Here is a 14,898-nt window from a genome sequence, read left to right on the forward strand (position 1 = left end):
GTGTTCACCACCATAAAACAATGGCATTTAGTAGAGGAGAACCTCTGATACTTGTTTAGCAGATTTTCTTCCCTGTGGTCCACAAGAATTAAGTGCCAAACATGCCATTATTCTCATGTGCCCCAGCCAGTGCCACCACAGACAGTTAAGAAGCCCCTTGAAGCTGGAACTGGCACAAAAATCCTTTTGGTATTTTTTGTTTTCTGAGTAATTGAAGCATGAGCTAAACCAGTACTACTGAAACAGAAAACAATTCTACAACTGATTCTGTATCCATTCCTGTATCATGTGGCAGTTTTAGAACAGGAAGGTGACAGGATTTAGTCTGATACAGTTCTGTACTCCAGCTCCTTCATGGATTTACTCTACTGAAAGCAGTGGCCTTTGCCAAGCTCTTAAAGCCAACCAGACTTTATTTTCTAGGCACCTAAATATTCTGCCAGTGCATACTCCGACCTTCAAATCCCCAAAAAGTTTTCTGCAACAACTGATTCTGAAACAATGCTCACATGCTACTCTGGATAGGCCAAAAAAGAACATTTCTATATAAAAGACCTACCATTGATGTTTAAGAAAGCATTATTTTTCAATTCTATTAAATCCTATAATGTGATTAAAGTGTCAACTATCTAAACAAGATTCATGCAAGACATTACTGAACACAGTAAAAGAGATATTCAATTTTTGTGGTTTAGCCTCACTTAGATTTATTTAATTGTCTCTGAAAGTATCTACTGCAAATTAAACTTAAGTTGCAGTTATTTTTCTTAGAGAAATAGGATCATCTTATATGATAAGGCTAAGTAAATTAATTTCTCATTAAGTATCTGCAATTACAAAACAACCTAACTCTGACTACTAACTTACTAATAAAAAAAGACCAAGGATATTTTTGATTTTGGAAGGGCTGGTTGCTGGTTTGGTTTAGTTTTTTTTTTTTTTTTTTTTGTTACACAAAGCCTGATAAGGCTATTCTCAGGAAAATGAGAAGGTGTATTTCCCAAACCACACTGTGTAATTTGGCTGTTGCACCTTTCCTTTACTTACTGGAAAAAGCAATACTCTTACCATATGAAGTCACTTTGAAGGCATCCCAACTAAAGGTCTGAAGACAGTCAGGACACTAATTTATCCTGAAGAAAGAAAATACTACTTTATGAAAGAATGTAGACTATAAAAATCATCCAAGAGGCAGAAGTTAAACCTTCCTTGGAACTGTTACAGCCAAGGAGAGAATGGACACCAACACTAACTAAATATTGCATAACAGGTGATTGAAGCAAGCAGTATCCAAATGGAAAAGTATTCTGACCCATTCAAAGGTAGATTTTTTCCAAACTTCATTTAAAACCAAAAGGTTTTAAACAAAGAAGAGAGTTATGTAATGCTTGTTTTTTGAAACCCTCCTTTGCAAGACTCCTCATGAAATAAGTGTAGCAAATGAGAAGATAAACCAAGTGTAACTAAGAGTTACAGAGCATGAAATGACAGTTAAAGCTAAGACATGAGGAGAAATTATGCCTTAGGTTACCCCAATTAACTGAGGAGTGCTACCAATTCATACTGAAAGCAATTCTTACAAACTGGTTTTAGAGAAGACAGAAATAAGAACTTATCATAAAGTTCTCTAAGAACTGTCACTACTGATGGTAAAAGACACATAGCAAGAAGAAAGCAAGGACTGTGTTTGACAGCTATCCATGATATCTGCACACCAGTGGCTTTCTGAAGTCCCACAGAACTCCTGTGAGAAAGCAGAAATCAGTACTTCATGGCTAATCCATATTTCTGGAGAAAGAAAAAATAAAACCCCAAAAATTTAAAGCATTCTACAGAGGACCTTCAAACTAAAAGGATGATTTGCTGTGAAACACAGAAAACAGCCAAAACTAAACCACAAACTCCTGTTTCATAAACAAATGCAGGAAATACTAAAATCCTTCTGTAACATACTTATCTTAAAATTAGAAGACTAACATTTTATAATCCTGTTTAGATACTCTCTGAAACACCACTGCACTGCCTCAATAATACAAAATTGTAAGCATGAAAAGGATTTTTTTACAGAAGGTTCTTCTAAGCCGAAAACCAACATTCGATGCAACAATGTATGTTGTATGTTTTCAACTTTTCTATCTAGTGCTTGTGGAGAAGAAATTTTTTTGGTGGGCACAGGAGCTGTAGATAATAAAACATTCATGTAGACTTAAGGTATCAGTAGCCTACACCAACCCTACTCCTTCAGTCTGCCCTCAAAGTGATGGAAGAGCATTTTGGCATAGAGGAAAATACAGCCTAAAATCACACAGAATGAGGAGGCACAGGATGAGAAATTACACTGAGCTGACAGTGGCACTCAAGGGTACAAAAACCAGCAGTTAACGTTTCCCACTGTTAAAGAAACACAGATAAAGAAAGGTGAGGGAGCTCTGTCTCTACTTGGTTTTTGATCCATAGGGAAGACCAAGCAGCAAGCTGGTCATGTTTCAATCACAAGCACTTGAACTGCAGTTCCAGCTATTGATTCACAGAGTACAAGCCAATACTCTCCAATTAACTTAGGGACGAGGAACCAAAAGGACAAAAAAATCAAAACAAATTCTCTCTTACTTATCTGTAATGCAACTACAATAAAAATCAGCATTCCCTCACTGAGCTGTTGTCACAACAACCGCCCTGAGCGCCTGCTGCCACAAACAAGAGCTTCTGTTGACAGAAGTGACTTTATGCTGACATAGCAGTCCCACCATTTCAAACAAACTTTGTTCTTTCCTTTCACGGGAGGAATTTTTTTTCAGTACACTGTTTCCTTGACCTGTCTGCACTGCCCCAGCTGGGCCTGCTCCTCAAACTTCTATGAAGAGATTCAAAAATTTCCAAGTGAGGAACTGCAGTTCTTAAGTCAAGACACACTTCTATTTAAACTTTCTACTGGTGTTTCTGTACATTAAACTTTACATTCACTAAGTGGGAGAAATACCAATTACTCCAACCTCATTATCAACTGCATGTAAGAATCAGGGCTCTGTATCTTCAAATTCACTTAAAAACAACAGGTTTCCAGCTGGCAATTCTGATGGCAAACATTACAACCATATATGAAATAAAGATTGTAAAGAGAAAAAAAACAATCAAAATCATTAAGTTTGCATTTGAATTTGAATTGAAAAGTACCTTACACATTTTTTAATATTACTGGGAAAAATCCCCAGCATAAAATGGAAGCTAAGTTACAGCTAAAATTCTTACAATATAACCTTATTTCCCCCTTAGAAATAATGTATCATATTTCAGGGAAGCATATTATTTACATTTGTTACATTTGAAGACAAAAATGTAATTTCAGATGCCTAACTAAGAATCACTGGTGAACCACAGTAAATTATGCTACTAAGCTGATACATATCCTTTTCAGTAACAATGACAAAAGGGTGGAGTGTTCAGAATGGTATTTACACTAGCAAAAAATTTTTACTTGAAGCTTAATTTTGAAGTTCAAGATTATTGTCTGTTCTGAAAAAAAAAGGAAACAATTCTGCAAAAGTGTGAATTCTGAAGACATAAAAGCCCACATCCAGAAATATAGTAAAATGAAGAGGGATAAGCAAGTAACTTTGAGAAAAATGTGCAATTTCAAATGCAGCGACTGGATTGTGATAAACACATAATTTTTGCTGCACTGATTTAAAAAGATAAATCTCTTTGACTATCACTTCAACTCCCTCTGCGCGTTAAAATATCCACAGCAGAACTTCCAGAAGGAAATGGATGTATGCATTTCTGTGGGCCAATACAATTATTTAGCATTTTAACACAGACCTGTGCTCTGTTACATTGACATGGACTGCTGCTGGAGCAGTTTAGGTACGGGCCCACTCAGTCAATAATTGCACTGAAATGTCAATGCTCACACAGTAAAAGACAAAGAATTAGCATTTTTGCCAAATCATTTTTATAACCACTTGTAACTACTCACTGAAGTTTATTCCATGAGATTATGTAATCTCCAATTGTAATATTAAGGACTAAGAAATGTGTTAAATCTTCTTGTTATTTTAATTAGTAAGCACATAAACTGAAGAACCACCTTACCTGACAGAGTTTCGGCTCCTGTTTTCTATTTTCATTAAAATTCGTACATCTGATTGAGGAGATGCTGTATAGATTTTTAATCTGAAAAAAAAAAGGCAGCAAAGATGCAAAAATGACGCACAATGACTTTTCTTCCTGTCATCCAAAAGAGATGACAGGAAGAAAAGTCATTGTCTTTTCTTATGCATGTCAACAGCCAAAATAATGTGTTTTTTTCATTAAAACAATAATTTGTCACATTCTAGGTGTTTTCTGTAAATGAGGGTTATAATTATTAGCATGTTTTTCTAATTGTTCTGACGGTTTACTGTCACCTCCACTGAAGTTAATTATGGTTACATTTTTCATAATTACAGTTGCTTTATTTGCTCTTTATGCCATGAGTCAATTTCTTAATTTTTTGCTGGTTTAAATTCAGTGGCTGGACCCCAGGGTTAGTTGGTTGGTGAATGTTAGGATGGTTTTCGTCACAGGAATAAAAGATGTACTGCTGACTGGGAACTCAGCTCTGCAAGCTGATAGTGCAGCTAGTTTAAGCCATGTATTCAGAACCATTCCCTTTTATTAGTGCACTAGATCAACTAGGCAGGAAAGTTATTCAATACCCACCTTTGACAAACGACAGGATCTGACTCCACTGGATCAATGTATGGCTTGAGGATATCAGCAAGTGTTTTATCGTCAGGCACCCTTTCAGCAAAGATAAAAATCAAGCATGTGAGACGTCCTTCATCATGTACACAAATATCTATTGGGAGTCACCTGGAGGAAGCTGTATATTAGCATGCTACAGTGGCACAGCTGAGTAGTTTATGGGAGGATCATAAGAGTTTATCAATACTGCACAGATATGGGTAGCTTTATCTCAGTTTCAGCACTGGGATTTCACAGGCATGTATGAGGAGTAAACAGATGCATATCTCTAGTTTCTAACGCTGCAAAAGAAACATGCTCTTCCTGCAGCCCTAGGAGCAGACAAGCACATAATTCTCATCTCCCTTCAGGCTAGGAAAAAAGGAGAAACATTTGTCAATAAAAGCTTATTTTTCTGCCTTTTCAGAAGGCAGAACGTGTTTGTGGACTTTCCTACAAAGCAAACAATGAAACCATTTCACCCTGTATGAAGGTCAGTTCCAGAGTGCAGGTGAGGAGGGGTGGCAAATTGTGCTGAACATCTGCTCCATGAGAAGAGTGTCTGTCAGGTGTAGGGGTACTACTATTATGAATATACAAACTCTCTATTTATATAGAGAAAAGGACTAACAAACATGCCTGATTTGGAAAGCCTGCTAGCTCTCCGAGAGAAAATGACTACACAACTTTCAATATTTTTTAGATTGAAATGCTCTTTTATTTAAGACTAAAATTAATACCTGAGTTTACCTTGTATAACAGAACTCAGTAAGAACTGATCAAAATATTTTGCAGTTCAACTTCAACAAATTAATTGAAACTTTATAAAAATCTTTTTTAAAGCTCTGTACCCTTTTAAAGTGTATTCAGCATGACAGTGAGGAAATATGAGCTTCAAATGCCAGTAGAACTTGTTCTCCCTGAAAACAAAAAGAAATGCATATTCTTAGTCTCAGTTGGTAACAACTACCATTTTTTTTTCTGTGAAAAAGCTTGGTAACCTACAGCATAGGTGCAGAAGAAAATACACAGTTAAGATTTTGAATGGCTTCAAAGAGTAAAAGGGGCATGCAGAGAAGCTGAGAGGTCCTTTAAAGATGAAATGCTCCCACATCTTGCTAAACTTCAAATCCTCATGGAATGAAAATCTGTTCCTTACAAATATAATATCACCAATTAATTGATTGACAGTATTTCACATTTTAAAAGTGAATATATTCCAGCTGCCCTTAAATTTCAGAAAAGGAAACTGCTTTTTGGCATATCACCCAGGACAGATTACCAAACCTCTACAACAATAACAGCCAGAGTCCCAGGTGAGGCTGGGTCCTACAGAACACAGAAAAGTCCTCAACCTTTTCCAGCAATGATGGCCTCAACAGAAAATGTATCATGGTCAGGGAAAGAAGTTGCCTTCTGGCATAACAGGAATAAGAGAAGTTAGAAAGAACAAACACTTGAAAGAAAGTTTGTAAAACTTCTGGTACAGACAAAGTGATGTCACATTCCTTCTTCTGTATATCAGTTGTAATTTTAAGACCCACCTTCCCTTTCCAGCTAGCATAAGTAATACCTGAGAACAGAAGCTACTGAAGCATAGCTTGAGAGCAGTATCATCTTAGGCAGTATTTCTAGAGAATACTTTGCTACATAAGGCAGTCTCTATTTGCCTTTTTGCTCATTTGCAGAAAATCTGCAGAAACTTTTCTGAAAGAATTCCCTAGGAGAAAGCACAATCTAAAAGATAGGTTCCTGGCCTTTTGCTCTGGTTCAGAAATTCACACTCATGACAAACAGCAAACATTTAGAAATTGGAGCTCAAACACCTGTGAAGCACAGGGATATCTAATGGTGTCTTTTTTTAACTACTTTTTTTAACATTATTATGATGAATCATTGCATCCAGGATAATCACCCTCAGTTATGCAAAGATTCTGGTCTGCCATAAAAAGTAAACACGGTGTTGTTCCAACATGTTGTTTAATTTGTTTATCAAGCAAATGAAACATTACCCAGCAGGTTCTAGCTTGCTGCAGAGAAGTGTATGTGCATCCACTAGCAAAACAGCAAACTTAGCTGCTAAAATCAATTAACTGTGATATCAATTTTTAAATGCAAGCCCTTTTTTATAAAGTGAGCTTATCAATTAAGTAATTCCCTTACCTAGTTGTTCCTAGGAGAAAAGTGAGCTTTACAACCGAACTACACTTTCTGGAGTACATGTAAAATCAGATGTATTAGTATTTACCAAAAAAAGAGCAAGCAGGAAGCCCCAGCTCCAAGAAAGTAGTAATTAGAATGAAACTAATTAATGAAGTCCAGGGTCCCCAAAGCAATATGTGCCTCAGCAGAGTTGTGCAGCATGCCTTGCAATTCTTCCCTTCTTTCTGCTCATGTTTGTTAAAGTAGAGAATGAGAAAGTGGAATTAGAGAACATCAGGTCTGGAAGAGGTACGAAGACTGTAATGGCCAGAGCTGGAGAGTAACACAGAAAACATTATTAATCATATAGCATATATATAATCAGAAATTGACATAGTATTTGGGCCCATGAATCTTAAGCTCTTTTGCATATTGGTATGACAGTCTTAAATTACCAAACTGCAAAATGTTTTGAAATAACTCAAAGCCATTGAGTGGAATTTTGGGAGTTTTTTGCAAGGTAAGTAAAACAAGGTTTTGCAATTCTTATCTTGACAGCTGAAGGAAGCACCAACGTTTCCATGCACACAGAGCAAACTGGAATATCCCTAAGGTTATGTAACCAGTTCAGTTCTCTTGTGATTAACAAGCTTGTGATTCCTCTCAAACATGTTAATATCTGCCATTTAACATGGAATGGTGTTATTTCAAAGCACTTTCCCAGGGAGACTAGTAAAAGTTAGTAAGCTTTAGACATAGAAATAGGGCCACCAACATTAGCTGAAGGAAACTATTATGATGGGCACATTTATTAAAATGTTGATAAAGACTGTTCAGAGGAGGGCTTTGTTCTGTGTTATTAACTAACATGAGGCTTGGTAGCATGTTTTCATGTAACTCACCATCTTCCACAATTTTTTCAAACAGGCCATGTTCATCTATTTTAAGTGACCCTTTCTGTGACACTTTGATCTTTAAATCAAGACAGCCAAAGCATGAGAGAGACAAACCATGACACAGCTCACAGAAACATGTACGTTGCCCAAAGGACTGTCTCTAACACAGGCACTTGAAAAATATTCCAAAAAGAACTAGCAATCTGCTACCTGTTGACAGGAACACTCTACGTGTGTCTGTAAACGGCTGTCACACAGCACATCCTCATTTCACATGCAAGACTGATTCCCTGTGGGCTCACTGAGGCAGACTCAGTTCATCACTGCAGCTGTAAAATCAGCTTAGAGGATTCTTCTCAGACTTCCGCCCTCCCTCCCCCCTCCAGGCACAATCTAGTCTATGGAACAGTGCACAGAAAGTGCTGTGAATCAGGGAAGCTGGACTTAAAAAGCTCGTTTCTTATCAAAAAAATCCACTTTGATAAAACAGAAATGATTTTTTTCACAGCAAACTAATACCATAACTGGCAATTAATGATTTAATCTCTCTTCAAAGTACTCTTGCCTGGAAGTAAACGGCAAGCAGAAAGAGGTAAGAAAGTTTAAGAACAGGATAGAAGTGGGCAAGAAAAAAAGAAGCTTGGAACAGGAATAGCCTCAGAGGCTTCTTCTAAGCATTTCCTCTCAGTTTTGTCTAGAATGCAGCAGAACTGTTTTAAACACATTTAGAAGGTGTTTTTAAATGTGTGTGTATATATATGCAAATTCAAATATTGACAAAAATTCCAAATTCATCATAAGATATCAACTGCAGTTCTGGCTCTACAGAAGTATTTCACTGGCAGCCTGTCAAAGATAGTGATTCACTGATGATTCTGTTTCAATTTAGCAACTAGTATTCTTAAAATATTAGTATACAGGATATCTTACGTCAAAGTGCAAATACTGTAGTATTTCCTGTCTCTTTAATTTTGAATTCATAAAAGTGATTAAAAGGACATGAAAATTAATGACAAACCAGTTATCCTTTCATCTGACAATACCCAGTACTTTGTCAGAATGCACTGAAGTTTAACTGAAGTACTGGGCATTCAGCTTGTATAGGTTTGGATAATATTGAGTTCCTTTAGCAATGTAACTTTCTTCTTCGTGGGTCCAAGAAGGCAAGCAAATCTATGTACTAAGTAAAAACTAAATTCAAGTTCAACAGCTCCAGCAGTGTAATTATGAAGTCAAAACCCAGGTCAGAAAACTCCTTGCTATGTTCTCAAAATCAACACTTCAAAAAATAATTGTAATTATCTCTACCTAGCTACCTAGAGCTGACATTTTAGAACTTTCAGTTCTGTACCTCAATGTGTAACAATAATGCTCTCCTAAATTATGCTAGTCCCAAATCTCTACACTGGATTTTTTTCTCACAATTACATTGAAGAGGTGAGTTCATCTAAGAATTTCCTCCTCCTCCCACATATATCCCTCTGACCAAATGCTCCCAGGCTGCAAGCATGCCTGCTACAAGAGAGGTTTGTAGACCTCTGGCCCCTCTTGGTGGGGAGGAGAAGTAAAAAGGATTTGGTCTGGGAGATATGCTGTGAACAGAGGGTGGAGGAAGCTGGCTGGAAATGTCTATGACAGTGCAAGCAGCAGGGAGGGCTGGTGAAGGGCAGCACAAGCTGCAGAGCTCAGGGAACTGCACTGCCCCGTTTCAGTGTCTCACTGCATCATCTCCTGCTGGGGAACAGGAGCCATGGACTTGCAAGCTCATTCCCCTCTTCCTGTTTGACCTGCTGGCTGGAGCTTCTCAGTTGGTGCTCTGGCCCTTGGTTTCAGCCTGGCCTCACCCTTCACCCTTTTCCCAGAGACTTCCTATCCCAGCAATCCACTCCATCAACTCCATGGAAGAATGTATCCAGTGGGCAACTCTCAGCTGTACTGAAAATAAGGGCACCACAGGAAATGTAGGGTGAAGCAGCACTTTAAAAACTAATTTATGAATAAGAAGTCAGATGCACCATGAGTTCACACTCTGGACTCAGACACTACTTTCTAATGACCCTCCATTACCTAGATATTCAATATCACACATTAGTCTAACCCATGTGTTGCCCAGCATTGGCACGTATGCTTCCACAACATGGGATTTAGCAAACAAACTCATGGAATCCAGGAAGTGAAGAGTCTGGCTAACACATCAAAACAACACTGATGTGTCCTCCAGTGCTGGCACAGGCAGGGGATGACACAAGAATACATCTTGTACTTCCTAGTTCTGGACTACTCTCATTCCTGCCTCGTACTGCCCAACAGCTTGGCTCGCAGGGAGAGTGTCAGGAGAACATGGGAGAAGCCTGTTCTCCGTTTTCCATGCTCAACAGATGTTGAGCAGCTCCCAGGCTCCACCCTCTGGAGCAATCTGCAAATCTTAACTGACAAACAGCATGGGAAGGGGCTCACATCTACAGGAGAGGGACACACCAGATGCTGAGCACTGTCAGGTGCTAACCTCATATAATGGATATATGACTATTTGCACAGCTTTACCTCATTTCAATGTGATATTCAACAAAATGTTATGGGTGTCATGAAGACCTGTGACACAGGTGTTAAATGCCTGATAATCACTGGTTTGACCAAACTTGATTCCTTAGAATCAATTTAAAGAGAGTGGGCAGAACATGCCAATTAAAAAAAAATCAAACCAAACAATCAAAAAACAACAAAAAAAAAATTCCCCAAAACCTGGTGTTAATTTTTAATTTGCATCACTGAATTCAAACAGTCCATTGCTGTGTGAATAACAGTAGCAGCAACACAGAGGAAATACATCCTCTGTGTAATAATCACTGAGCATATTCCATAACCTTGGACAGCATTTGCAAGAAAAGGAAGTGATTTCCTATGCTCTTCAGGACAGAGAATGTTACCAAGTCCTTTCTGGTGGGATGTAGAAGTTACAGAGAAGCTACTGTTCCACAGCAACAACAAAAGTTCTCCAGGACTTTATGAATGACACCAACCAGTAAGGCATTCTACCAGAAAGCCTGTGAAATATTTCCATGCCTATCTGCCAAGAAGTCACATTCCTTGCCCCATTCTTAATTTGTCCTCAACACAAGCTACACTTCTGTGTGTACCCAAAAAAGCTTTCTAGAGGAAAAAGAACATAGTACATGAAGCCAAATGTCTGTCAGTACAGCACTGTACCATGCCCAGATCTTCCAAACCGTGTCAAACCTGCCTAGGTCTGTGTCCCTTCTGTTCTCTAACCAACCGACCCCAGCATTCCTGGGCTCCCTGCAGCTGCTCTTGAAGGCTGCTCCTCACCCTGTACTTGTTAAGTGTATGTTATTTTATCTCTAACACTGAGGATATTCCCCATTAAAGTGAAACTCAGCTCTAAGCCTGAGGTACTTTTTCCAGCATGGACTAGTAAAAGGGATCTGTATAAGGTAGAGTGTGCAGCCAAAGACAGGGAAGTCAGTGCAGAGGGAGACAACCTCTGCAAAGTCTGGGACAGGCCTGGTCTCTTCTGAGAGGAGACCTATAAATCTGAGGCAGAGGGAGGAGAAAATACCTCAGATAGCCTTTCCTTCTATTGGTTCAGTCCGGGCTTTCTCTAACAGAAGTGGTAAAATATGTAACTTTAAAAGGTTACACTTCTACATCTATTTGATGATGTCTAAGGTTCCGCTAAAATCTACAAAACCAAACCCACCTGTGTTTTTTCCTAGAGCAGCCTCAATGACCCAGGTGGGTGTGTTGAGCAGTTTCCAGGTGGGTTATTACTCTGTCAGAGACAGACCTCTGGTGGCCAGCCAGAGATCAGCACCGTGAGTGCACAGCTCCCACAACAGAAGGAAAATGCATCCTTAAAACACAAACTGCCACCAAAACTGAGACCATGAACAAAACAAGTAAAGGAGCCATCATGGGCATATGAGCCATCAGGGATGTCACTGCTCTGAGATGCTGAGAAGGCATTTCTATTTGACCCCAGTATACCATTGAGCTGAACTGTAGACCTGATTCCTGTAACAATGAAATACTTCATAATTTCTTTCATTTTCACTGTGAAAATACTTTAAAATACAATCTCTGTATATTAGAGAAAAAACACAGCGTGGATAAAGGAAGAAATATTGAAATTTTCCTTAGCCTTCTTCCTGAATTTGTATCTGTCTGCACTTGTCTCTCTAAGCTGTGCTGTATCAAACATTCCCTTCCTCAGCATAGCAACTCCCATCACAGAATGTAACTTTGGGTACTGAAACACCTCTTCAGGTTTGAAGTCAGCCTTTTCAGAGACAGGGATTTGTGCAAGCTTTCTACATCAATCAATCCCCTATCATAAAACCTCCAAAGAAGCATTTTCTTTTTCCAGCAAAAAACCCAAGTGTTAATTAAAAGAGCAGAACAGCACTGGTTCTTTGTTCTGTTACCCAGTGTTAGCATTTTTCAAAATAAAGCATGAATTATGTAAGCTCTTAAACTGAGCTCAAAGAACCTAAAGAAAATGAAAATGTAAAGCATGAAATATTAAACAGCTTTTGCAAAACAAGGTGCATCTAACAGATTTCAAAGCAAGCATATTGGTATGAAGTCAAATCCTCATCATTATATGCTCAAAATATTTCTGACTGTAACCAGCTGAAGACTCACACGGAATTGAAGGTGGTAGAATTTTCTCTTCTTTTTGTAAATCCAATAGGCAGTGTTTTTAGCTCAATATTACACCCTCGTGCTTTGTTCCTCAAGCAGTATAACTAGAAAAAAATAAAAACATTTTAAAAAAATTGAATTTGTAAACCCCCTGAAAAATAAACAATTTAAAAGCTGAGAGGAATTGTGAGAATATTATAGAAAAGGCCATATTTAATGAAATACTCTAATTTTTTTAAAAAAAATCCCGAATGAAAAAAATTAACTACGCCTAGAAACACTCTGAAACGTTTTTGTAAATTTCTTTACTATTAAGAAAGAACATGCCAATGACCTCCTCATAGCAGAAGTTCTTCAACATACCATGAAAGTCACAGTGTGACCACTGTGGGTGTAATACCACCACAAGGATGCCTTCTGGGTTACAAACCTGCTGGCAGAATGGATCCACAAGCACCACCCAGCCACTGCCAAACTCTGATTTGAAGGTAGCACTAAGGGCACCATCCCATCAACGTGCTCAGCACCACACCCCTAAAACTGGCACCCATGCAGCATCTCACCATCTTCAGCACACACTTCCAGGACATCATGGGGCTCAATACACACACACACACACGGAATATGATGCCAACCACAGAGGCAGCGGGAGTCTTCTGAATTTATTCTGTCATCAATGTGAATCCTGAGTGTAGGGCTATATTTCAAGGTATCTTCACAAGACTAGAAATCAAATGGCCCTAATGCCTTTTTGTGATTTATCAATGAGTCAAAATATTTTAGAGTAGAGTTGGTTGGGCTTTTTTGGGTTTTGTTTGTTTGTTCATTGGTTTTAGTTTGGAGAGTGTGTTTGGTTGCTGAGAGAGCTTCAGCAAAAACCCCTTCTCCCTTAGAAGGCTACCTTTTATGTCACTCTTGCTTAGATTTAGTCTTTGAAGAGCTCTAGCTGTCTTCATTTGGTACACAGGGAACCACATAACAATTTTTAGGTGATTAATAAATTCACTGTTTACCTGGGAAGCATGTACTTAAAAATTCAAAAGTTGTGGAGGCCTAAGGAAACAAACATTCAGACTTAACACTCATCAACCACCAACAGCAACAGTGGTCATACATAAATTTAAGAAATGTTAGTGATCTTTTCTTCCAAGCCACTGGATGTAGGCATCAATACTACTGCTGACATCTTTTGATTTTTGGCTCTAAAATTCAGGGTCATTCATACCTTCATAAGAGAGGTACCAGCTCTGGAATCTGAGCTGGGACTACCTCAGTGGGAATTCAAAGGTTGCCAACCCTAATTCCAACAGAGCAAAAGGAGAATCAAAAACTTACAAGTCTCTTTGTTGCTGGACTATGCACAATACAATGTCGAGCAGCAGCATCAGCTGTCCTTCCTACATCTTCCAGGAAACGATAATCTGAAAGTTAAATACAACAAAGAAAAATGTAGTGCCAGCCTAGTAAAACCAGGGAGTTTTAGAACACACACAGTATGTCCTTACCACTCAGAAGGTTCAAGTCAGTAAATTCATTTACAGAGACAAATGCTGTTTTATCCCTGACTCCGTTACAGCTCAGTGCAAGCTTATGTTTCTTTACGCACAACAGGCTGAAATGACAAAAAAAGGAATTAACATGCTGAGCACGTGAATGGGGGAAATAATCAAAACTATTTAGTTCAGATAACAGATACCTGCACGAATATTTCATGCATCGTGGACATCTGTATTTAGCTTCTTCTTTGCTACAGGTTTCACACCTGAAGGAAGTAAAAAACATTTCTCAATAAGAGAGCATTTTTGCACCTGACTGGCCAAAGGAAGTTCCTGCTTAAAAACCAGGCACTAGGCCATCCATCAGTATTTTCAGAAAAAGCTATTTTAAGTGCACCTTGAAAGGAGAGAGAGAGAGAAAATACAAATATCCTGGATTAGGAAATGTGGCAGACAAAACAATACAAATATGGGGAGTATCTCAAAACACACACACACATTAAAACACTGTAGATGCTTGAAAGGAAAAAAACCCCACATATTAACTGAAGAGCTGGAAACAGAGCAAGCCTTTATCAGTTCATGCGTTGTGGCCTGTGCTGTTCTCCTTTTGCATCACCTGTACTATGCACTATACCAGGCTGGCTTATAATACTCCCAGCTTTAGGCACACAGAAAATAAGTTTCATGGATTCACACTAAGCCCTGAACAATGCATCCTATTTTTTCACTAGAACAAAAAGAGCATGACAACACTGTCAGCCAAACAACTTTTGGCTGTCAGCAGGGCAAACTCCAAAGTCAGGGAACCTTTCAGGCACAATATGCAAGACTTATCATTTTAACTAATAAATACCAGTGAAAAATTATATTCCTCTACAAATATGACCACATGTTTTTAACTAGGCTATCAAAACAGCTGTTTCTCCCACTCTTAAGAAAAAGATCCTTATATGTCAACTGAAATAATTATCACT

General features: G+C 38.4%; 1 protein-coding gene across 1 annotated transcript in view; it reads right to left on the bottom strand.

Moving 5' to 3' along the window:
• Positions 1 to 14,898, bottom strand: part of ZNHIT6 (zinc finger HIT-type containing 6) — a 30,524-nt gene that overhangs the window by 14,283 nt on the left and 1,343 nt on the right. Inside the window, exons 3-9 of the mRNA XM_059854092.1 lie at positions 14,122 to 14,187; positions 13,931 to 14,037; positions 13,761 to 13,846; positions 12,426 to 12,529; positions 5,577 to 5,645; positions 4,702 to 4,782; positions 4,093 to 4,173 (exon numbers count right to left, since the gene is read on the bottom strand). Coding sequence (XP_059710075.1) covers positions 4,093 to 4,173; positions 4,702 to 4,782; positions 5,577 to 5,645; positions 12,426 to 12,529; positions 13,761 to 13,846; positions 13,931 to 14,037; positions 14,122 to 14,187 — 594 coding nt within the window. The remainder of the gene's footprint in view (positions 1 to 4,092; positions 4,174 to 4,701; positions 4,783 to 5,576; positions 5,646 to 12,425; positions 12,530 to 13,760; positions 13,847 to 13,930; positions 14,038 to 14,121; positions 14,188 to 14,898) is intronic.

The sequence above is a fragment of the Haemorhous mexicanus genome, chromosome 9 (genome assembly GCF_027477595.1).
Source record: "Haemorhous mexicanus isolate bHaeMex1 chromosome 9, bHaeMex1.pri, whole genome shotgun sequence".
NCBI classification, from domain to species: domain Eukaryota; kingdom Metazoa; phylum Chordata; class Aves; order Passeriformes; family Fringillidae; genus Haemorhous; species Haemorhous mexicanus.